At 39.4% G+C, this 25,806-nt stretch overlaps 1 protein-coding gene across 1 annotated transcript in view; it reads right to left on the bottom strand.

The window, feature by feature from the left end:
* TUFT1 (tuftelin 1) overlaps positions 1-25,806 on the bottom strand; it is a 268,035-nt gene that overhangs the window by 46,153 nt on the left and 196,076 nt on the right. The window contains exon 11 of the mRNA XM_044080638.1: positions 9,287-9,370. Coding sequence (XP_043936573.1) covers positions 9,287-9,370 — 84 coding nt within the window. The remainder of the gene's footprint in view (positions 1-9,286; positions 9,371-25,806) is intronic.

The following is a 25,806-nucleotide window of genomic DNA, read 5'->3' as shown; positions in this document are numbered from 1 at the left end:
AGACCTCCAACATTTGTTGTCTACCTGAGGAAAAATTCTCTGGAGTCTACTTTGGGTATACGTAAACATTTCCAAGCAAAAATCCTAAATCTTCTAGATTTTGTTGCATGCTTGGGAGATATATATATATATATATATCCTGCCATTGTTTCTTTGTGAATTGCTTATCCAATCTCCTTCCCAATCCTTTCTAACTTCTTCTGATTGATTCTTATAGTTAGCATGCAATATTTTATACGCTCTAATTATTCCTTCTTTAATGGCAGCTTCTGTTCTAGATTCTACTAAAACCTCTACCAGTGCTGGTATTTTGTTTAGGACCCCCTATTTCTTTCCCTTTGCCTATATTAATTTTATCAATCCTTGATAGGGAAGGCTACCTCTAACCTGCAATCCAAATAAAATTCTTGGTGTCTTCCCATTCTATCATCTTTCCCTCTCTAGTAATTTGCTCCCAATATTTTTGTTCCTTTGCCGTTTTCTCCAATAAATTCCAGCCCCTCTTGCCTACTGTGTATATCCCTAATTGCAGTAACCCCCATTTAGAATCCCCTTTCCCCGATTCCTGTGTTGGCTTCTGTATAATTATTGTTATTGTCCTTAAAGGCCTACATCCAAAATCACAGTCTCTCCTTGTTTCTTCAGCTTCACCCTTATTGCATCATCAGTTTCCACTTTGAATTACAGTTTTCTACTTGTGCTATGTAAAGGAGCCTCAACTGTGTAGCTCTGAAATTCCCCTTCAAATCAGGTAATCTCAATCTGCCCCGTTCTACTGGACAAATCAGCTTATCCCACTTGACTCCGGATGTCTTCTCCTCCCAGATAAAATCCTTCAGCACTGTATTAACTGCTATCCACAATCTCTCCTCTGGTTGATAAAAATATGCCTGACCTGTGTATAAAAGTCTAATGGAACTAAAAATAATTAAACTGCTTGTATCTTACTATCCATATAACAAAGCTTCCATTTTCTCAGTTTTTGTATTATCTTTTATTTAGTCTCTTCCCCCTATATCCTTAGCTACCACACCAGAATAATTTTTTAACCCATACCCCAAAATACTTCATTTTATCGTGTCTCATAAATATGGATATTGTTGAACCAATTCACATGCTGGTACATAATTTACTGTTATTGCATTTGTTTAGCTTCATTAATTTGTATCCTAAAAAGATATGAAATGGTCTTAAAATGTTCCACAACAATGTAATGTCTCTTTCTGGTTTTGTCAGGTGTAAAATAATATCATCTGCAAATGGAGCCAGCTTTTCTTGACTACCATACCAATTATATCATTGGATTTGTGAGTCCCTTATTTTCTTTGCTGATGGGTTATAAATATAATGCAAATAACAAAGACGAAAGAGGACACCCCTGCCTGGTTCCTCTATTAAAGCAGAAATTATCAGAGAGGAAACCACCCACTTAAATTTTTACCTCTGATCCCTCATATATCCTCTTAATCAACCTTAAAATTTTGACAGAGCAAGCTAGGACGTTATGAGCAGGGCAATGGAAGGATTTGCATTTCCTGAAAAAAAAGACTCACGAACAACAATGGAATTTTCTTACATTCTGCTTCCCTCTGGATTGTCAGTATTCCGTTAGTGCTGTCAAAAGTTTGCCTCCCCTCTACAAAACCATGCAAATCCATATCTATCAATTTTGGCATTATTTTTATCATTCTTTTAGCCATTTTTGACATAAACACTTCATAATCATGATTTAGTATTGAAATGGGCCTGTATGAAGCTGGATCTACTGGATCTTTACCCTCTTTAGGTATTACAGCTACTGCCACTTTCTTCCAGGATGTTGGTACTTCTACTCCTCTTAAAACACCGTTAAACAAAACCTTCCAAATCTTTCAGTTTTTTCCCTCCCAGCTTCCAAACCTCTACAGGAATACCCTCTATTCCTGGGGACTTTTTTCTGTAGATTGGTTATACATCCCAATTTTTATCTCATCTCCTTCCTATCCTAACAGTTAGTATTGAGCCTCATCTACCTCTAACCTTGGCATACTTAATTCTTCCATTAAAACATTTCCATTTGTATATTTTCTTGATTTCCATATTTCTCTGCTTTATACAGACTTTCATCGAATTTCCAAAATACTTCTAATACCTCTACAGGATCTCCTGTGTCCTTCCATGATATAGGCTCTCTAATCTTGACTACACCCCTGTCTACTTTCTTTTGCCCGAGTCATTATACTAAGTTTTTGTGCTCCAAGGTTATCATCAAAAAACAGTTGCTTAACAGCAATCTTTCTAAACTTGTGTATATTATCGAGGTTGCCCCTTATTTTCTGCTCATCATTCTGCAGTTTGATCCTCTTCTTGTTTCATGAGATTTCCCCCTATTCTGCAGTACTTTAACATGTCAGTCCCTCTAAATAATTCTTATTTCTTAACCATATCTCCCTTTCTTTTATTACTACCCTATTTTTAAACTCCACTTAATTTTATCCCACTCCCTAGCTATAATTTTTAAAAGCAATTTATATAGTCTCAAATAGCTCCTGAATAATCTGCAACAGACATTCCTTAAATTCCTCCCTTTTCAACAGATAGGTGGGAAAGCACCAATGTCTCATTTTTACTTTATTACACTGTTTTTATTTTGGTTATTATTGGCCAATGTTCGGAAATAGTTATTGGGTGCATATCAAGACCTTCAATTAAATGCACATGTTCCTATGAAATGCAAGTTCTGTCTAGTCTAGCCCAGTTTTTATATCTTGGGGAATAATATGTAAATTCACTCCACATCTTCCATGCCAAATATTTTCATAAATTTCTTCAAAAATCTGCCCTCCTTTGTTATAATTTCCCTTCTGGGCGCCCCAGACACACATTCACTGCTGCTATTCAAATTGCAGTCGCCACCTATAAATGTTGTTCCTTTCTGAAAACTGATCATTTCTTCCAGAATTTTCTTAAGCTCCATTAGAACAGTTTTAGGTGGAATATAAACACATGCTAGTGTAATCTTCCTCCTTTGCCAGCAGCCCCTCAGCACTACAAATCTGCCATTACATAGAAAGGATAGTCAGGTCACTGTGAATGAAAAGATTTTTTGGGTAAATACCTACATGGAAAAATGTCCTGTTTTTAAAAAATTGAAATGTGTAGAGCACCCAAGCCTAGTTTTGGGCACACGTGTTCAGACAGGATGGAGTGCATTTGTCAAGATCAGGGAAGAGAATTTTTGCAGCAGATATTTTGCAGTATTTGACAAACATTAGGCAGGAATTTTGCCAGATCAAAAATTTAACAGTTCACATATGGCAACATTTGATGAATCTCTGATGGTTGTTAATGCTAGGAGCATTAATAATAAAGTTTTTTTTTTACTGGAAAATTTGCTATGTTCCCACAAGATTGATGTTGTTAATGTTTGTGAAACATGGTTAAAAGAACAATGAATGAAAACCAGTTCTGTCAGGGTATAAATGCTTTTACTGTAGCAAGCATTCTAACAAAAAATCAGGTGGAGGTGTTATGATAGGGATTAAAGATAGTTATGAGACCCGTTATTACATGTTCAGTGATAACATCAATACTATAGACTGTATAACTGTGACAATAAAGACAACCCTGGAACATAATTGTTGGAGTGTATAGACCACCAAAGTCAAGTGCAGACAACCTAGAGGAATTCATACATTTCTTGCAGGAAACACAGGAGGGAAGAATAACATTAGCTGGGGACTTAAATTTGCCAGAAACAGACTGGAATAATATTGATTCAACAATGTTAGTAAGGAAATTATTCACAGCATATATTCAGGGACAACAACTGCTTCGGATTGTAAAATTAAACTACCAGGGGACAGAACATTCTAGACGGTGTTTGCATTCCCAAAGAAATTACTGTACTTCAAGTCAAGTTTTACCATCATTGATGTGCAGTGATCATGGGGTTATAAAGATTAATTTGTTGCTAGATAATTCTGCCAAACTGAAATATAAACCAATGCACAGAAAGTAATTACAGATTATATGGAAACAAAACAGTCACTATGTAAAACTAACTGGAGTGAGGTGTTCAGTGGAAAAACTGCAGATGGAATGTGGAAAGTTTTGAAAAAGAAACTTGAGTGCAAACAATAAAAAAAAATACTAAACATCAGGATCTAGGCATACAACATCAGGAGGATACACTTCCATAAGAACAAGATATCTGATTAAGGTGAGAGACAAAAATATAAGAAATGGAAGAGAAGTCAAACTACAGCTTTGAAAACTGAAATAAACAAGATGGGCAAACAGATTAAGCACAGTGTGAGACAAGATCAAGAAAAATCTGAAGAAAATTTATATAAAGATATTGAGCATAACAGAAAAACATTTTTATAGATACATAAGATGTGGAAGGAGTAAAGACACACCAATTGATAAACTGTGTGCAGATTCTAAAATGTATTCACAGACACAACAGATTATAGGTATATTTATAAAATCTTATGCAAAACAGTTTGGCTCCACAAAAGGGGTGATAAGTTGTCCTAGTGACATCCAGGTAACCCCAGATACTGGAATCAAATTAGATTAGATTGAAAAAGAACTCCGCAAACTGGATCCAAACAAAGCACAGCGAGGAGATGGAATTAGTAACAATGACCTAAGAACACTTCAGCAAGAACTTATAGTACCATTATATCTATTATTCACTAGGTCATATAAATATGGAGAGATTCAAAAAGCTTGGAGACATGCACTTATTAAACCTGTCTTTAAGGGAAAGGGGAGTGGGACACACCCAGAGTCATACAGACCCTTAAGTCTACTTTCAAGTTGTGGAAAATAATGGAAAAGGTAATATTGGCTAAGTTAATGGCAGAACTGGATAGGTTGGGACTTGAAACCATATATCAGAATACATATGTTGAAAACAGATCTATTACCACCTGTGACATGACGTTCTAAAACAATATAACAACAGGTATGAATGACAAATTGTGCTGTGATGTAATTTATATAGCAGATTTAACTTCAGCATTTGACAGGGTCATACACAAAACACTGATCAATAAAGTAGAACAACCAGGTATTGATGTACTCTTGATAAGATGGATAGCTGCATGGCTTACAAATAGGACATGCCAAGTATCATACAGCAACTGGACAGGTGAAATCGTTGGTTACAGTCAAGGTGTCCCACAGTGCTCTGTACTAGGCCCTTAACTTGTTTAGATTGTATCTTTCAGACCTAACTTTTTTGTCTGAGGTGTTCTACAGTCTATATGCAGTGACCAGAAATTAGGTAAACTGATTACATGTGTTACAGATAAGGCATGTCTGCAAAATAACGACTAAATTGACCATTTGGGCACAGAAGAATAATATGCTGATAAATGCATCAAAAACTAAGCATATGAGATTTGGTAGACATAGATTGAAAGGTGAATATTTAATATAGCACATAGTGATTGAAACTGTAGACTCATTTAAGGACCTGGGTATATGGGTAGATTCAGCTATGAGTTTACTAATCATATCAATCAATTGGCTAATGATAGTTATAGAATTATAGTGTATAAAAATATTTATAAAGTCTAGGAAATCAAAAATAATGAAGTCATTGTTTGTTAGTTACATTAGACCCAAACACGAGTATGGACTAACAATATGGAAACCCTGTAGGAAAACAAGCATGAGTAAAGTGGAAAGAGTACAATGGAAGTATACCAAGGGTATCCATGGATGTGAACATTTAAGTTATTATGAAATACTAAAATATCTGAACTTGCACAGTGTTTCTTGTAGATATCTAAGAGGAGATCTTATTCGGGTATATAGGGCATTTAGTGATAACTACCTCTGGGAATGTTTGAGGTTAACAAAAATTACTAGAGAATCATCAGACAATTTATGTAGAAGATTCTATAGGAATGAGAAGTGTACTAACTGGTTCTCTGATAAGAGTAGATAATGGATGGGACAGACTACCAAATTACATTAACGCAAGTACTAGTTTAGATATTTTTAAGAACAGACTGGACACTTATTATAGGAACAAATGTGTTGGTACACTGGCAAGCTAGAAGGGCATTAGTGCCCGTGCTTGAAATATTTGTGTGTATGTATGTATGTATGCATGTATTATTATTTTTTATCCTCTTCTATCACTAATGGAGCACCTCTTACAATTATAAGTACTTCGCTTTTGCTTTGTTTCAGATATTCTGCTGAATAACCATCCTGAAACCTTTCTTTATCAAATTCACATGTTCAGTTCTTTCAAACTGCATCTCCTGTAACATAGCTATTTGCATTGTACATTTTTTAACATAGTTCACTATTTTTCTTTTTTGTATTTATGTGTGAGACCACGGACATTTAAAGACTTTACAGAAAGCATCATTATAATTAAAAAAGTTATTATTTCCACCTTTTTTGTACAACTCTTTTTCTATTAAACATGTAGATCCGCGGTGGTGCAGCGGTAGCGTTGTTGCCTCACAGCAAGAGGTTCTCCCGTTCGATTCTCAGCTAGTGTGTGGGGAGTGCCTTCTGTGTGGAGTCTGCATGTCCTCCCCACGGGTCGAGTGGCGTTCCGAAAGACATGTGTGAATTGGTGTGCCTACGTTGAAGGTTGGGTGTCGATCTGGCAACTCGGCACTGTGAAAATTTACTGCCAATCATTAGCAGACCGGAGTTCCGCTGTGGTGACCCCTAATCGGGAAAAACCGAAAGACAACAACTTTTTTCTATTAAATATGTCTTATTCCAGCTTTAGTGTTGCATGCATACACTGTTTGGCAGGTTGAACTTTTATATAATTGATTCTTGTCATATCCATTTGAGAATATGTCACATCTTACAAAACTTTCACAAAGGACAAAAGGTGCTTCAACAAAGTATTAGTTTAAGGGTGTGAACACTTATGCAACCAGCTTAATGTATGTTTTTTTATTTTTTTATATTTTTTCCCCTAACACATTTGTTTGTTTTTCAATTGAATTGTACAGGTTATAGGTCAAATTAAAGATGGGAAAAGTTTTGAAAAGATTTACTCTGGTCTCATTTTTTATATCACAAAAACCTGGCATTTTAACAGGGGTGTGTACACTTTTTATATCCACTGTATGCTGACAGCAGTCGAGTAATTTTTGGGTTAGCATAGACTACATGTATAACAAAAATACATAGATCCACACAATTATATTATCAATAGTTGTCGCATAAAATTTGGGCAATTCACAACAGCAAAAAAAAAATTGATAAAGGTAACAAATTTCTTTGTGCACCATGTGTACCAAGAACATTTAGGAGGACATCAGGGAGACACAAAGTGGTTCTAAGGTGGTAGCTTGGGTATAATACTGAGTTTTCTCAAACACATTCATAGAAGCACACAGCTTTTGACTTGAACAAGCTAGAGATGCAGTTTTTTTTCACCAGTTAACAACTGCACTACTTTATACATTTATTTTCGCCTAATACACCATATGCACTGATGTACCGCATTTCATACAAATATTAATGGCTTTAAACTTGGCAATGGCATAAGTGAATGAGCAAGCTGGAGATGCAGTGATACAGCAGTTAGCTTTGTCGCCTCACAGCAAGAGATTCTCCGGTTCGATTCTCGGCTGAGGTGCCTTCTGTGCAGAGTCTGCATATCCTCCCTGCATTCCTGTGAGTTTCCTACGGGTGCTCCAGTTGCCTCCCAGATTTCAAAACATGCGTCTGCAGCATTTCTTCCCACGCCTCTGCTGAAAATGGGCTCTGTCCCAGTCAGACTTTCCCAGTAAACAAATGTTAAATAAATAAATAAAACTTGTGCCATTAAATGTCATTTTAAAAAAGTGTGCATCTGTGTCGGGGGGTCAGGACATTGAAAAGAGATGTCTTGCAGCAGGTAGACACAGAAATTTACTGCAAGATTTTTTGAACAGCCTCACCTTCTATCTACACCAGTTTGCTGACATCAGTTTATAAAAGAAAATGTTCTGCTACATATATAATCAAGGATGGCTACATATATAATCAAGGATGGATTGATGGAACAGAGTCAAATCATCTACTGACAGTCTTCTTGCTTGCAGGAGGCTGAAGTAATGCTTTGTGTAACAGAAAACCTCAGAAAAAGGCAGATTTAGCATCATGCACAATTCAGAGGTGCAGGGATTAACACTGGCACCTCACAGTTCTTGATCCTCCAGCTGGATTCCTAGTGGAATGTCTTCTCTCTGTTGTCTACATGTTCTTCCTTAATCTCTATGGAGTTTTGCTGAGGTCTTCAGTTTTCTCCCATATCCCAAATACATACTGACAGCTGAATAGTGATATGTGCGCACACGTGTGTGTGTGTGGGCGTGTGTGTGTATGTGTGTGTGGGCACGCGCATGCGTGTGTGTGAGAGACAGTGATATATTTGCATGCTTTCTGCCATTGCCATGCCTTAAACACACTGCTTGTTGGACAGGCTGTGGCTCTCCCATGATCTTGCACAGGATAAGACTGGTATTAAAAATAAGAATGGATGAATACTTCAATTTATCTGAAGGAAAGTGGACACCAGTTGTCAGTACACATCTCATGTATGAGGGAGCTCTAAACCTGAACTCCAATAAGGTGATTACCTATTAGCCCTCAGATAGATAAAATGGGATCTGATCTTAGCTGGAACATGTACAGCAAACCCTGAAACAGAGTACAACAAAGGGGAAACATGGCATCAGTTAAAACATGGGAAAAGAATCTCAAAAAAAAAAACACTAACATCTGATGAAAAGTCTGTTGTTTCTGATGATCTGTTAAGTACTGTGAACACATGGAAAACGAGGCTGCAGAGCAACTTCCTTTCTAAGAAAGGAGGACAAATACCTGCAATTCAGCCTGGATGAATCAACATGGGAATACCAATAAGGGAATCTCAATAAATGACAGTATAGTACTGCAGATGGGACTATTGATATTCAGTCACTGCAGGTCCTGGCATTGAAAGAAAGGCAATGAATGGGGGAAAACAGAACTGCAAATGTTGGAAACTGAATCAGGACTGTCACAGTCACAACACTAACAGTGTGTGGCTCCACCAAACACATGATGAAGCTGACAGTGTAGAAATTATTCCCCAAAGTTCAAGCTGATAGTGTAGAAATTATTCCCCCAAGTCTTTTACAACAGCAATAATGAGTGAATGAGTGCAATACAGATGAAAATTCTAACTAATCTGCAAGAAATGCAAGGTGGAAAACAAGTCAGTAAAGAAGTGCCTGCTCTCTACGCAATTTAGTGCAGTCTACAAGTACAAAGAAAATATTACCTCTGCCTCCAAGAAAGACACTTTCTCTTGAAGTTGTTGTATTAGTGTATCTTTCTCCTTGATTTGTGTTTTGGAGTTCTCAAGCTGTATTGGAAGATAAAATATCCCATTAAGATGAGGTTATGGGGATGTAAAAACACATGCATTAGGCTAACATTCAAAAATGGCAAACATCAGGAATCAGGAAAGATGTTACAAATAATAAAACTGTTGTCTACAAAAATAGATCAGTTACTCAGTCACAACTTTATTTGCTAATTACTCTAGCTCAGTGCCAATTATTGATGCAATCTAATTTTATATCATTAACTTTAGGCACAACATTGCAGCAGTTGAACAGAAAAAGTTATGAGTATTTACACTGACCACAACATGGCAGGCTACACAGTTTTACTTGAAAATGCTTTTTCGGTACTGTCAGTCTCCTTTCTCAAGGGATAAACTTCATTTGTTAAAAATGTACATAGTTTTTGTGTGCTTGCTCTGCGTTGAAAGGGGATGGGGGTTCTGAACATTTAAGTTTTTTGTTCGTTTTCACTGAAGCAAAAAGTTTTGAAAAAAATGCGACACAGGTTCAAATGGAGATGAGAAGAAGCAACAGTATTAAAGATCAGTCTGCCACACGTTAGTCTGTGCCAGTAAGCCAAAATTTGGAAATTTACAATCAAAAGAACTGTCACTTATAATAGGTAAGGAGTAATGGCTTTCTGTCATAATGGCTACTCTGCCATTACTACCACAGAATGTAAATGACCTTACCGGTATATGCAGAAAGCAGAGTATTACAGTATAAAAAATTATGTAGGGTGCAAATAGCAATGTTGCCACAGACATGGATATAAATGAGCATATAAGCTTGTGAAAGAAAGAAAATCAGGATGGACATCAGCGCACAACAACAGGAATAAAAGAAAGGGGGTAATGATACTAATTGCTAGAGAGACTCCAATTGGAAAAGAAGAGGGGAAAAAGACAATAATGGTATTTTTGTGGTAGTAAGAGGCTATTGTCAAGGAAGGAGGATTACACTGTCATGTACTTATGTTCCATCAAAAAATGCTACAGTGGAGTTTCTGAAGAAATGTGACAATATTTGAAATGGAACATGCAAAGTCAGTAATAGGAAAGTACAGTTGTGTACACTTACCATAAATGTAGATGTTCCGAGTGTCTTCACTGTTGCAGTTATCACTGTAGGGTTTTTCCTGCCGGCAGGCAGCCCTCGGTCAGCCAGAATCCCAAAGTCTGGGTCTGGCGTCGGCTGTTCAGTCATGCTCCCTGACGTCAGAGTGCCAGGAGTACAAAGCTGCCAGCCGACGCCATGTTCTCCAGTTTTTCTTGCCCCAAATGTTAGGTGCCCAAAAGTGAAGGCTAATAGTAAAACAAAAATGTAACATACAACAAACCCCATACCCTGTAGCAAATACACCTCAGAAGAAGGGTGAAATAGGAAACCACAGTAATAAAAGTATAAGAGGGAACAGGAGGGTGGGTAACCCAGACTGCAACAGTGAAGACACTCGAACATCTACATTTATGGTAAGTGTACACAACTGTACTATGTTCATCGTGTTTCACTGTTGCAGTCATCACTGTAGGGTTGAATCCCAAAGCTGAGATAAAGGGTGGTGGTTATAGAGAAGAAGGGGCGGCTAGAAGGCCCTGCAAGACTGCAGAAGCAAAGTCTGCCCTAGACTTAGAATAAAGAGGGAGATTATAGTGCTTAGAGAAAGTATGCACTGAACTCCAAGTTGCAGCTTCCAAAATATCTTTGGTAGGTACTCCCCTGAGAAAGGCAGCTGAAGTAGCAGCAGCTCTGGTAGAGTGAGCCCTAATTTTTCCTGGGATTTGCTTTCCATGATGAGAGTAACAAAATCTGATTCCATGAGCAATCCATTTAGAAATGGTCTGTTTTGAAATAGCTTTGCCTTGGGGAGTTGTTGCATAAGAAACAAATAGTTGCTCTGTTTTCCTGATATCCTTGGTTCTGTCCAGGTAAAAACAAAGCTGCCTGTGCACATCAAAGGAATGCAAGATCCTTTCCCCCTTATTTTGTGGATTAGTGAAAAAAGTTGGCAGGTGAATAGTTTGATTTAAAGCCACTTTGGAAACCACTTTAGGCATGAAAGTAGGATTAATCCTTAAAAACACCCTGTCTTGATGAAAAATAATATAAGGTTCCACAGCCATGAGAGCTTGTAACTCCGAGACTCTCCTGGCTGAAGTCAAAGCAAGTAGAATAGCTGTCTTCCATGATAAATACTTAATATCAGATGTGGCAGCAGGCTCAAAAGGAGGCAGAGTGAGTTTTTCCAGAACATAGTTGAGGTCGTTGAGGTCCCAGGCAGGTATGGGTGGTGTCCTAGGGGGCCTTAAATTCTTTGCTCCTCTGAGATATTGTTTCAGAAGTGGATGCGAAAAGATTGGAGGATCTGTATTGTAATGTGCAGAGATAGCTGAGGCATGTATTTTTATGGAGGAGAAGGATAAACCCTTATGTAACATGTCTGTCAGGTAATGTAAAATCAATGGGATATTAGGAATGAGAGGATCCGAATCCTGAGTATGCATCCAGGTGCAAAATCTCTTCCATTTACCTGCATAAGATTTTCGAGTGCTAGGCCGTCTGGCTTCTAAGATGACATCCATGACCTGTTTGGGAAGGGAAGGATTAATCACAGACCCTGAATATGCCAGGCTGCCAGACTGAGAGTTTTGATATGAGAGTGCAGAACCTGCCCTGGTGTTGGGACAAAAGATTTGGAATCTGAGGTAGAATCCAAGGAGGTTCCTGGGATGGATTCATCAGTGTTGAGTACCAAAATTGTCGAGGCCAGTAAAATCATCTTGGGTTTGTCCTGCTTGATCTTTAACACCCATGGAAGAAGAGGTAGAGGAGGAAAGGCATACCCCGAGAGGTTCCTCCAACTGAATGAGAGAGCATCCACTTTCCATGCTAGTTTGTGAAATGTCCTTGTGCAAAAAATCTGTAACTGGTGGTTGAGGGGGGATGCAAATAGATCTATGTCCGAGCAGCTCCAGGCTTCTGTAATCATCTTGAATATTTGGGTGTCTAGCATCCACTCATGTGGGTCTGACAGGTTCCTGCTCAGGCTGTCTGCCAGAATATTTTGTTTCCCTGGCAGGAACTGAGCTTGTAGATGCACTTTGCAAGCTAGAGCTGTGTTCCATAGAGTCATGGCTAGTCTGCAAAGGGGGTAGGCGAGTGAACCCCCTTGCTTGTTTATGTACCACATAACTGTGGTGTTGTCTGTCCGTATCAGTAGTTGTCCTGGCTGTAGAAGATCTCTGAAAGCCAAGAGGGCATTCTGTACAGCTAACATCTCTTTTAAATTGATATGTAGGTGCTTCTGATCCTCTGTCCAAAAACCTTGCAGACCTTTCCCCTGCAAGTAGGCTCCCCATGCGTAATCCGAGGCGTCCGTGGTTAACACTTGGTTGGCTGGAGGCAGACTGAAGGCTTTCCCTTTGTTGTGAAGACATGCCATGGTCCACCAATGGAATTCCTTTTGTAGGCAAGACAAGACAGCAATCTGTGTGTCTAGACTGTGGCAATGCTGGGACCATACACTTTTTAGGTACCATTGTATTTTTCTTGTATGTAGTCTTGCATATGGTATGAGAAGGATACAGGAGGTCATGTAACCCAAAGCCTGCAGGAATTTCCTTGCAGTTAGCTGAGACATTAACGCCAAGGTTTGAAAGTTGAAGCCAGCTGTAGTTGTTTTTCGGATGTCAGGAATGCCATCTGGGTTGTTGTGTTTAGAAGAGCACCCACAAAAGTTATCTGTTGTGTGGGTGTCAAATTTGACTTTTTTATGTTCACCGTGAATCCCAGGTACTTGAGTAGATTTTGAACAAATTCCAGGTGCTGGAGTAAGACATCCTTGCTGTCTGCTTGAATAAGGCAGTCGTCCAGATAAGGGTAAATTTGAATTCCCTTGAGTCTGCAATAAGCTACTACTGGTGCCAGGCACTTGGTGAAGACCCTGGGTGCAGTAGACAAGCCAAAGGGCAGCGCAGAGAATTGGTAATGTTTCGAGCCGGCCTTGAACCTGAGGTATTTTCTGCACTCCTGTCTGATAGGGATGTGTAGGTAAGCCTCCTTTAAATCCAATGTCACCATCCATGCATTTTTGCTCAACATTGGCAGGAGCTGCTGCAGAGTAAGTATCTTGAACTTTGGTATCTCCAGGAAAGTATTTTACACTGACAGATCCAGGATGGGTCTCCATGAATTTTGTTTTCTGGGAACTAGAAAGAGCCTTGAGTAAAAGCCTTGCCCCATCTCTGATTGTGGAACCAGTTTGATGGCCCTCATAGCCATGAGGGATCCCACCTGTTTTAATACCTCTGCCCCTTGGTGTTTTGGTAGGTCTGGCCATCCGTTTGGTCTTGGCAAGGTATGGAAGTGGAATTTGTAACCTCTTGAAACTACATCCAGAACCCACTTGTCTTGGGTTATGTAAGTCCAATTTTGTTGAAAAAGAGAGAGTTTCCAGGAGAGAGGTTCCTGGAGTCATGCAGGGGGAGTCATTGAGCCTGTTTTCTGTAAGATTGAGGTCTGTCCTCTCCACCCCTGGGGGTGGAAGCACTCCACTGTCTAGGTCTGTAAGAGGTCTGTGCTTGGGCTCTCCCTCTGGAGCGCCTATATCTACCCCTCTGAGGCCTGTCCGAGCTGGGAAAGGACCAATTTTTAGTTGGCCAATTTCTGCTAAATCTTGGGGGCTGAACTTGTAAGAAATCCTTAACCGTTTGCATGGATTTTGCCTTATCCTCCATTTTCTTTATCAACTCTTATCCTCCATTTTCTTTGTCACCTCTTCAGCCTTAGACCCAAACAAAACATTATGCTGAACATGAGCATCCAGTAACTTTGCTTTCACTTGATCAGGCAAGTTTTGTTCCTTTAACCAAGCATGCCTTCTAATGACTGTGCCAGTGGCAGCTGCCCTGCATGAAGCCTCCAAGGCATCAAAACCACAGTGTAAGCCATGCTTCCCCACTTGCTCAGTAGCATGCATCAAATTGTATAATTCCTTATTATCTGCACATGCAGAAATAGTACCTAGCTTTTGTTTCATAACAGACAGCAGAAATTGCTATTTTAGCATATGAAATTGACAATTTAAAGCCCTAATGGATAAAGTAGCAGAAGTGTACACTTTTTCTGCCCCATCTCTCCAAAGCTCTAGAATCCTTATCTGACGGAATAGGGTTTTTAGCAGAGGCGGCCTTAACACCCTTAGGACCCTGAGAAATGGTTTCTGGATCAGCAGTAGGATTTTTGTAAAGGAACTGGTGGGAGTCAGGGACCCTGTAATATCGGTCAGGCTTAGCAGGGGCTGGAGGAAAAGAGTCAGGAGTTATATTAGCCTCAGAAAAGACATCATCCACAATATCCAAAATAGCAGGAATAGCCAGGGGTCTGTGTTGGGGAAGAAGAAGGAAATCCCTAAGCCTTCTCTTGGATTCAGAGTACTCCTGTCCTTCCCAGTGAAAGTGTTCCTCATGTCATGTAAAGTTTCCCCAAAAGAAAAATCCTCAGGGGGAGAAGCTGAGGGAATGGATTCCTCAGCATCAGAATCCTCATAAGGAGGGAAAGTATATTCCTGTTCAGAGGAAGACACTGAAGAAATAGATGCCTGATCAGAGGATTCATAATCCAATTCTTGCCTTGGTCTTTTGTCTGGAGGGGGATGTGAACCCCTAATCATGGTTAGTAAGTCCTCCGCCATTTTAAGCATCTGTTTCTGAGATTTGGGTCCCATATCAGAAGAGGCCTGGGCAGGAGTCTTTGATTTAGGAGGAGTCTTCGCCTTTGTCTTTGCCTTTGACTTTATCAGAAGCTGTGTAGGCCTGAAAACCCCCTCGGAAGCCGGTACCTGCACAGCGGCTCCGGACCCATCCGTGGGGGCATTGTCTGAAGGTCCTGCAGCTGGAGTACTCAAAGGCCTAGTTGGCTCCTCGTGGGAGTCCATTTTGGCAATCGGTTCTGAAATGGTTGAAGACAGGGGCTGCGAAAACGCCTCACTGACGACGGCCGAACCTGTAGCTGATTTGGACCTCGGCGGCCTGTCCTTATCCTTGCGTCATTTGTGAACTCCGGTAGTCGGAAGCGTGTCCGACGACATATTGTAATTAAATCGCCTGCCAAAGTAGTGAAAAGCAAAATCGTACCTCCGCTTAATAATACGTTGGTTAAATCTAGCACAAAACCGACAACTAGCTACGTCGTGGTCAGGGCCTAAACAAGGAATACAGTAAGAGTGGAAATCCTTATGAGGTATTTGCTTCCCACAAGAAATACAATTATTAACTTTTTCTGACATCGGACTGGAGCAAGAAAAAAGATTCCTCAACGGGGTACTTAGCTTTGAGTAGAAGAAGAAAGTCTTCGGAATGAAGCACGAAAAAATATCAGGAGTCAGCCGACCGGCACTTGCGAACTGCTTCCACCGCATGGCAAGAAAGACTGGAGAATATGGAGGTGGCTGGTAGCTTTGTACTCCTGGCGCTCTGACATCAGGGAGCATGACTGAACAGCCGACGCCGGACCCAAACTTTGGGATTCTGGCCAACCGAAGGCTGCTTGCCGGCAGGAAGAACCCTACAGTGATGACTGCAACAGTGAAACACGATGAACATCTCAGAATGTACATATTATTATCCCACCAAGATACAATAACTGGGCTAGACATGAAAGAAATTTTGTTTCTCAGACATGTACTGAATTGAAAGCTTTGACAAATTCAATAAATACTCCAACATAAAACTCACGAATACTAGACAACTGATCATAAAAACAAAAACAACGTAATAGTGATCCAAGTACATACAAACTTTATTCCATAAACCTGGTAAGCGCTTTCATTCCAAAATTAAACTATAAATTTAAATTTGTTGTATATATAGTGTTATGTGGATTGTGTCTGGCCTTTTATATAGGGAGAACCAGCAGAGAATTTAATAAGGGAATATATGAACATCTAAGAGAGGTGGATATCAAAGAAACAAATAATAGTTCAGCTAAACATGCTATTTGTAAACCATAGTTCTGAAAATGAAAAAAATTGGTTTTAGATTTTCTGTGGTTGATCAAGTTTTAAATTATGCAAACAGCTTTGATGCAGATGATAACAAACTGGAAAGAATATTGTTGGCAGATAAGATTAAATGCATGTAATTTTCCTGGGCTAAATGAAAGGGAAAATTACAAGGTAGCCCTGAAAAGGAAAGGGTTAATTCATGGATTCATTTTTTGGTCAGGTGATGGTGATGTAAAGCCTTTAAATAAGGGTTTTTTTTTTTAGTAATAACTTGGTCTGAAGAAGTTTCTTTTGGAATGAAAGTGCTTACCAGGTTTATGGAATAAAGTCTGCATCTACTTGGATTGCTATTATGTTATATCAATAACTATGTCAAATCACGATCAGAGAAAACGAAGAGAAAGATGTAGGATAATTAAGTACACACTGGCAGTTCCCTGCTTACTTGTTAAAAAGAGAGAAGTTTAATGAGTGGGTAGTGGACACAGAGTTACTAAGAACAATATAAATTTATTTAGGTGGGACAGCTAGTGAGTGTGGTATAAATGAAAATAAAGTTTAAAAACAGGGATAGAAGTAAATGACAAAGTTATGGTAAAGAAATACTAGGAATTATTTGTAGGGGGTGACAAAGGTAAAAGTATTGCAGAGTAAGGGGAATGTCACGGAACAAGAGGAGGAATAACTGCAGGAAGCTAAAGGGAAAATAGGGGAGTATTTAAATAATATTCATGAATTTAGAAAGGTTGCTGTTATGCAACTATTTTTCATAATACCTCCACAGCACAAAAACTTTTACCACAAAACTTAGGCCAAATTTATGGTGTCTACAGTAAGAAAATAACCAGAGATCTACAGAGATATTTGAAACATTTTCGAAATTTTATGAAAATTTGTACATAGCAGAGGGATATGGAAACCAAGACAAGGGACAAATGGAAGTATTTATGGAAGGCTTAATTATGCCATGGTAAGAGGAAGCCGAGGTTCAACAATTAATAGTTAAGACAGGAAGAGATGACATAAAAATGGTGAATTATAAATCAACCAGCAGGGAAGTCTACAAGAACAGATAGTATTCCTGTGGAAGCTTGGAAGTTATGAGGAAAGAAAGTGACGACGCTCTGGAAGGTTTAGTTTTAAAAGGAGTGGAAGCACTAGCATCTTGGAAAAAAGCTGTGGTAGCTGTATTACCCAAAGAGGGTAGAGACTCTTTAGACCATGCTTCATGTAGACCTATTTCAATTTTTAAGCCATGATTACAAAGTGTTTATGTCTATACTAGCTAGGTGAATGGCAAAGGTGATGCCAAAACTGACTGATCTGGATCAATGTGGCTTTATAGAGGGGAGACAAACAAACATTCTGACATTAATAGAACAATGATGTTCCAGAGAGGAAACAGAATGCAAAAAAATAGCACTAATAATGGTGGTATGGGTGCAGAGAATGCCTTTGACAGAGTCAGCTGGGATCTATGGGCGGCACAGTGGTGCAGTGGTTAACACTGTCACCTTACAGCAAGAGGTTCTCCGGTTCGATTCTCGGCTGGGGTGCCTTCTGTGTGGAGTTTGCATGTTCTCCCTGTGTCCGAGTGGGTTTCCTCCATGTACTCCGGTTTCCTCCCACATTCCAAAGACATGCATCTGGAGCATTTCTCCCCGGGCCTCTGCTGAAAACAAGCTCTGTGGAACCTAGTCGGACTTTCCCGGTCAACAAATGATAAATAAATAAAAAAAAATAAATGAGTAAGGCAATGGAAGCATTTGCATTCTCCAACAGTAAAGAATATGAAGGGTTGGAGGCATGAATTAAGGTGGGAAGGTTCCTTTATGACAAACTGTGTTTGAACAAAGGAACCAGGCAGGGGTGTCCTCTTTTCCAGCCACTGGCAAAGAAAATAAGGGAATTACACATTCAAGGATATAAGCTGGTATGGTACATAAATTGTTCAATTCCTACCTACCCTTAAACCTCACTCCTCTTCTGCACGTACTGTTCCCACATATTCCATTTATTTCTATGGAATTTGCCTCTTCCCTTTTGAAGATCCACCCTCTAGTTATTTTATCTTGTTTACAATATTGAGTACTTCAATAAAATCTGGTTTAGAGTTCGATTTCCATTTTCTAGTAACTGCATTTTCGGCAACCAACACCATTAAACTTGTGTTCGAGCAATTCACATCTTACAGCCCAGCTCAAAAGAATCACTTCCTTAGGTACAACCATTTATTCCTACATGTTACACATTATTAACCATGCATAAACAGACAAAAAGCCTTAATAATAGTTTTCATTAATATTGTCAACTGGTACACATCTTTTCTAACATTTTTTAATCCAGCATTAAATACATTGTTCATCTCTGGTCTTCCCTGAAACTGCACTCCTCTTATTCTGCATATATTTTGAAGACAAACTGCACTAATTTCTATAAAATTCATCCCTTCCCTTTTCTGAAGAGCTCAAATTCCAATTCTTTTCTCTCTTTTACAATACTAAGTAGTAAAACAACTATACTTATCAACTGAAGAGATGTAGAAACTAGGCAATGTTATAGCAATAACCCACGCCTGGGTGTGGGTAATGCTAAATTTACCCACGGTTGGCGTGGTTTGGTCCCGAGGGCGAAGCCCGAGGGACCAAACAAAGCCAACCGTGGGTAAATTTAGCATTACCCACACCCAGAAGTGGGTTATTGCTATTATACCATGACATTATTTAAGAAAAGAAACTATTACTTTTCTTAAATAATGGCATAGTATAATGCCTGTTTACTGCCCTTCCGCAGATGTCTTGGCATCCGCGGCAGTTCTGATGTACTGCGCGCCTGCGCAGTACATCAGAGCGCAAAAGCAACGGAGAAAGCAAGATCTCCGTTGCTTTTATGTCTCGCTATGTTAAATGAGTTTAACATAGCGAGACAGTTTTAAAATAAGCAACGGACATCTCCGTTGCTTATTTTAAACTGTCTCGCTATGTTAAACTCATTTAACATAGCGAGACTAAAAAGCAACGGAGATCTTGCTTTCTCCGTTTTAAACACTGCTCGCTATGTTAAATGGGTTTAACATAGCGAGACAGCTTTAAAATAAGCAACGGAGATCTCCGTTGCTTATTTTAAAGCTGTCTCGCTATGTTAAACCCATTTAACATAGCGAGACAGTGTTTAAAGAGTTATACTAATGGAAAAAGTCCGGCGACGGACCTTTTCCATTAGTATAACTCGATTTACAACGGGCACGCTGGCCAATCAGCGTGCACGTTTTGGGGGGATCATGGTATAATATACATTCATCACTGACAAGCCTGGACCTAATTTTCTATAAGAAAGGATACAAATGAAGCAATAATATATACATTTGAATTCTTTGAACTCTGTAGCAAGGGACACTAATAACCAACCCAATGCAACTGTATGGCCTAACGAAAGGACCACTATAGGCAAATGAAAAAAAAAAAAATTATGTTGCCATGACTTACTGATATTTCAAAGCTGCCTAAAGAAAAATAAGCACTCATTCCTGATTTTATTTGTTTTAGTCCCTATCTGCCAACATGAGGGCTGGCATCCTGATTCCTTTGAAAGCTAAATATCTTCCATAATGCACTATGAGAGCAAAGATTGCGATAAAAAGTAGCCCCACCATTTGTTCTCTTTCAATTAGAATGGAATACCTGAAAACAACTGCCAAGTTTGACAGTCGATCATGTGTCATTGACTGGTCTGCCCAGAGTTTTATAAATGTTGTTCTTAATGATGTACTATTCCCTGAAAAAAGCTTTCAAAAGTGCCAACAAATTACTGAGATAAAAAAATGACTTTTTAAAAAAAGAGCAGTTTTGCAAGGTTCAGCTCCTATCAAAGTTATTCTTCTCATCTCCCCTCCATCAATGAGCTAAAGTCTCACATTTCCAGCTTGGCTACATTCAACTAATTACTCAACTTTGTATGACAATAGACAAACAAATCACAACCTGGTGTGCCACAAACTGTTCCCTCATATGTCTCTTCACTTCTGAATAGTATTTCCCAAGAATTATTTCTAAAAACGGCAGACATAGCAATGTTTAGGCTAATCTATCCATTTCTTAAAATGTTCATAGTAAAATATTTGATTTGAATTGCATTCTGGCTGCTCATGTGGTTAACTTTGCACAATTATTTTGTTATAGCATAACCTGAACTATGGTATTTAACGCCAAGAGTTGCATAACAATGAAACAGTTCTCGGTTTATTTTTAATGACCTCCCAAGATTCTGAGGTGACTATTTTCTGTTATTACTGCTTTGCTTAGCTAGTCTTACTTGTACACTTGTAGTATATATCTTATCCTCTCAGCAACAGACTCCAAATCAGATACTTTTGGAAATAGCATTACTACTGACTTAGTAAGTTCACAAAATAAGGCTACACCAATTAGCATTCATTTTCTGAAGAAAAAAAAACTTAACTGCAACGAATGTCATGATTTGTATATCAGAATAAATGGTCTTTCAGCTTTTCCCGGTTAGGGGTCGCCACAGCGGAACTCCAGTCCGCTAATGATTGGCAGTAAGGCAGGCCCACACCTACCTGCATGTCTTTAAATTCATTTGACCATGGGGAGGACATGCAGACTCCGCACAGAAGGTGCTCCAGCCGAGAACTGAACCGGAGAACTTCTTGCTGTGAGGCGACAACGCTAACCGCTGCACTACCTAGTCCAACACCTTTTTCAAAAAGCATTATGAATTGTAGTATGACAGAGCAAAGGTTTAAGCCAAAACTAGGGATACTTGTGGAGTATGCTGATAAGTATTCTGATACTCTCTGTTTTCCATTGCAACTGCTCCTAATCAAACAGACATGTACATACTTCATGACACACATGTATTGACACAGTACCAGCAGATGTAGCGAATCCATACTCCAAAATGGGCAATCACACAATTTTACTCAATCTCTCCATTTGACAATGTATAACATTCACAACACACTTACAGCACACCTCATACATACCGCCACAACCCACAAATACACAGCCACCCACACAACATACCAGTCAGCTTTGTGGCTTTTCCCACTTCTCTGCAAAAACACTGCTGTAAAGGCTTTGGCAATTGAAAATGAATAATGGATGTCAGCTCAGGACTCCTTTCTTTACCTACTGGAAAGTACATCTCCCTGATATCTCATCATAATGTTACTAGGCATGCTGATATCTGTGCCACATGAAGTGTAGCTTGCATAGCGAATGCACCCCCATATATATCAATCAAAATTTAAAAAGAGGACTTTCACAACTGCAAATAAGACACGATTTTATTTTTGGAAGCAGAAATAAATAAGAGTGTGTGTGTGTGTGTGTGTGTATATATATATATATATATATATATATATATATATATATATGCATACACACAGATTCTATATTACACACAAACACACACACACATTATTATATACACATATTAGTGTAGGAGGTACATTTCTTTGGCCCACTGCTCATTTATTTGACCTAGAAAAACTGCAATTTGGTTTTACTGAACATTGTATTTGCCAAACATGTAGTTTCCAGTTTAGGTCATGGCAAGTTGTACATGGAGAAGCTCAACTGCATCACACTGCTTGCCCCACCTTGCAGTGAGATGTAAATAGAGACACTCATCCTTTGTCACTTTCTGTCACTAGCTGGTCTAAATGTGCGAAAGACAATATAGCCCTGCTCTGCTGGTGTGCTCTCTGTGGCTATGAACTATGTCTCAGTAACTAAACAGCCAACTATAGTCTCCAGAGTGAGGAGAGCTTGCAGGGAGTGAAAATACAATATCTTCCATTTGTTTTGTGGCATCAGCCTTGCAGAAAGTAGAATGTTACTCTCTGTTAGGCTCATACCCGACTTATACAAATAGTTGGAGAGCTCCATCATGTCTCTCTTTATCCAGTTCAGGGAGGTATGTCTCAGGTCATTTATGCCAACATGGGCTATAACTAATTCTGTGGATCAGTGACTTGAATTCATGCATGATCTGATGGATCCTGGCCCCAACAGGCAACTGACCATAACCCTGTCCTTGCTCAGTGCGGTGACCGGGACATCACTGTGTCTCACAATGGAGTTTCCTATGACCAAAATATTGGCTTGTGAGGTTGTTTGCCTTACGGGCTTAGACACAGACCCTGAGATGTGGCTGAATGTGTCATGGTGGGTATTGCTCCAGTAATGCGTTTCGGAGTATGAAGATACTTTTGTAATTTCTGTGTAACAGAGGCCTTTGAGATTTAGGTAGTGAATTTTTAAGAGACTCTGTAATTTTATTTATTTTCAGCCAAGGCCCGGGGAGAAAAGCTCCAAAAATAAAACAGAAAATACATACACACAGATGAAAACTGACATCATATTACAATATAATGTAATACACATACGCCATCATTAAAAAGATAAATACAACATTGTGATGGCACTGACAGCTCATTACTCACTTAAAGCAAATGTCAGAGTGGAAAAAATCAAATGGTGGATCAAGAGGAGGACAAAGAGAGAGAGTAGTAGTTGTTACAAATGAAAATTGGGGTAGATATGGGAGGCAGGAGAAATTTATTTTTATTTATTTATTTTATTTTACATTTGTTGACCGGGCTGGTCTATCTGGATACATGTCCTTTTTCAGTAGAGGCCCGGGGAGAAAAGCTCCAACATAGTGAGAAGACAAACAGTATATAAACATTCAGAGAAAAAATTTACATTAACATATGTATAAAAGTACAAAAGTCAAATTCATGTAACTAGGTAATCATTCATATGAGAAGGAGGTTGTTTGAAGTATAGAAGCCTTGGTGAGGAGGAGCAAGGTCTATAAGGGGGTGACGAGACTAGGGTTGCGGTTGAATGGTTAGGTTTAGTCTGGTTTTGAACAAGGACATAACCAGTGTGATTTTAGGAATTCTTTGAGATTGTTTTGAATTGGTTAAGTGAAGTTACTTGTCTTAGGTGATTTGGAAGGAATTCCAGGGTTTCCCTATGGAGTTGGCATAGAGGGCATCGCCCCCCGAATTCTTGGATTTAACGGTTTGTATTTGAATGCTATTTGCTGATCGGAGGCAGTTAAGGTTAGAGTAGGGAGTTAGTATTTTGCTCAGGGCAGGGGCTCTATCAGGTTGGTTGATTATTTTGAATGCTTCCGTGAGTTGGGTGAATTTGAGAAGATTAGGCAGTTCCAACCAGCCAAGTTTCTTTAGGTTAAGGCAGTGGTGGGTACGGTAAGGTGTACCTGTGATAAATCGGGCTATGTGATTGTAGGCAACTGAGAGCAGGTTAAGTTCACGCTTATTGAGGAAAGATAGGATAGGGGAAGCATACAGGAGGGTAGAGAGGAGATGAGTGCGGGCAGTGGTAAGCTTGGCATGAGGGGTGAGAAAATTCTTAATACGATACATGGAACCAAGTTTTTTGTTCACTGTCTTGATGGAATTGGTGATGTGTATATCAAATTTCAACTTGTGATCAATAGTTACTCCAAGTAGTTTGGTGTTGGAGACAGGCTCTATAATGGTCCCGTTGGCGGATTTAACATGGAATGATATATTATTAGGAGTTAGAAGTTCGTTTCCTAGGGGAGTGGTAGCTGAGGGGAAGAAGAGCAGTAATTTGGTTTTAGCTGGATTAAGTAATAGTTTCAATTCAGAGAACCATTTTCAACTTTTGCAAAACAGTGCTGGGTTTTACTTGGAGTTGAGGGAGAGATGTCAGTGCAGATAAGGGTAGAATCGTCTGCGTATTGAATGCAGGTGGTTTTAGGTATGACTAAGTGAAGATTGTTAATGAAGATTGAGAAGAGGAGGGGGCCAAGTATAGAGCCTTGAGGGACGCCAATGGTGTTGGGGAGCAGGCCTGATAGCCTGTTTTGCCATAAGACAGCTTGTTGCCTACCAGAGAGGTAAGCATTAAACCAATTAAGGGCCAGGTTATCGAGATGTAAGCCATCCAGGGTTTGGAGCAGAAGCTGGTGGTTGACCATATCGAAGGCTTTTGATAGGTCCAGGAAAAGAGTAGCGGATATGAGTTTGTTGTTACGGTTGTTGTTTATTGAATCAGTAAAGGAGAGGAGGGCCGTAGTAGTACTGTGGTAGGGCGAATCCGTGTTGGGAGTTTGACAACAGGCTGTTGAGGGTTAGGTATTTTAGAAGCTGTTTGTGTACACACCGCTCCATGATTTTAGCTAATGGAGACAGGATTGCTATCGGCCTGTAGTTGGACGTTTCCGTGGAGGCACCTCCTTTGTGGAGAGGGATGATGTATGAGATTTTCCAAAGAGATGGGATGGTGGCTTCTTTTATGGTTCTGTTAATCAGGATTGATATGGGATAGGCGATAGCGTCTGATGCTATCTGTAAGTATTCCGCAGGGAGGTGATCTGCCGCTAGGGTGGTCGGTCTAAGTTTTTTTTAAAAGGGAGCGGATGTAGTGGGTAGGTACTGGTTCTAATTTAAAGGAAAGTGGGGATGAGTTATTGGCAGGATTGGGTGGTGAGGAAGTAGTAGTTAGTTGGGTGGCTAGAGACTGAATGGTCTCCGTGAAAAGGAGTTAAATGTGTTGGCAATTTCTACAGGATCATTCCTATAAGTTTCTCAGGGGTGGGGTGGTAGATTTACCAGGATGAAGGAGGTTATTGAATCCCAGAACTTTTGGGTTATTCTGGTGTTTGTCCTGGAGGTGGCAGAAATACTGTTTTTTGTCTAGAGTTATAGCTGTTTTAGTAGAGTTTCTGAGCTGTTGGAATTTAATGCGGTCTAGGGGAGTTTTGGTGGCTCTCCATTTGTTCCAAGCCAGGTCACGGAGTTTGATTTTAGTTTTAGTTTCTCTGGTAAGCCAAGGTGCTATACGTTCTTTGGATCTAATTTGGCGATTGGGGGCATGGCAGTTAAGTATATTAAGGAAAGTTATTAAAGTGAGTAACACTGTCTTGTAAGGGTAGGGTTTTTAGGATGGACCAGTTACAGGACTTGAGTTCTGCAAGGAACAGTTGTGGATTGAAGTTCTTCTTATTTCTTACTAAGCTGTATGAAGGGGGGTTAGTTGATGAGGTTTTATGTTTAATTATATAGGTGATTAGGTGGTCGCTTAGATCGTTGGGAAGAGTTCCCGAGCTATAATTGCGTGGATCCTTGTTAGTTAGAATCCAGTCAATGGTGCTTTCTTTTTGGTGAGCGTTGCCAATTCTGGTTGGAGATAAGATATTTTGGGAGAAACCATGTAAGTTAATTGGAAGGGGGTTAATATTAGTGGTGCAGTGAGACCAGTCAATATTGAAATCCCCAAGTATAATGGTTTCTTGAGGGTAGTTAGAGGTTAGCCAGCTAAGAGTTTGTTCTAAGTTTTCTGTGTTCTTCCCTGGAGGGATATAAATTACTATAAGATTAATGGATTTTTGGGTGTTTAGGCAAACTTTTAGAGCAATGAGTTC

The sequence above is a fragment of the Protopterus annectens genome, chromosome 8.part0 (assembly GCF_019279795.1).
Source record: "Protopterus annectens isolate FY-2018-M chromosome 8.part0, PAN1.0, whole genome shotgun sequence".
Lineage (NCBI taxonomy): Eukaryota > Metazoa > Chordata > Ceratodontiformes > Protopteridae > Protopterus > Protopterus annectens.
The sequence above is the reverse complement of the archived record's forward strand: the minus strand, read 5'-3'. Positions and strand labels throughout refer to the sequence as shown.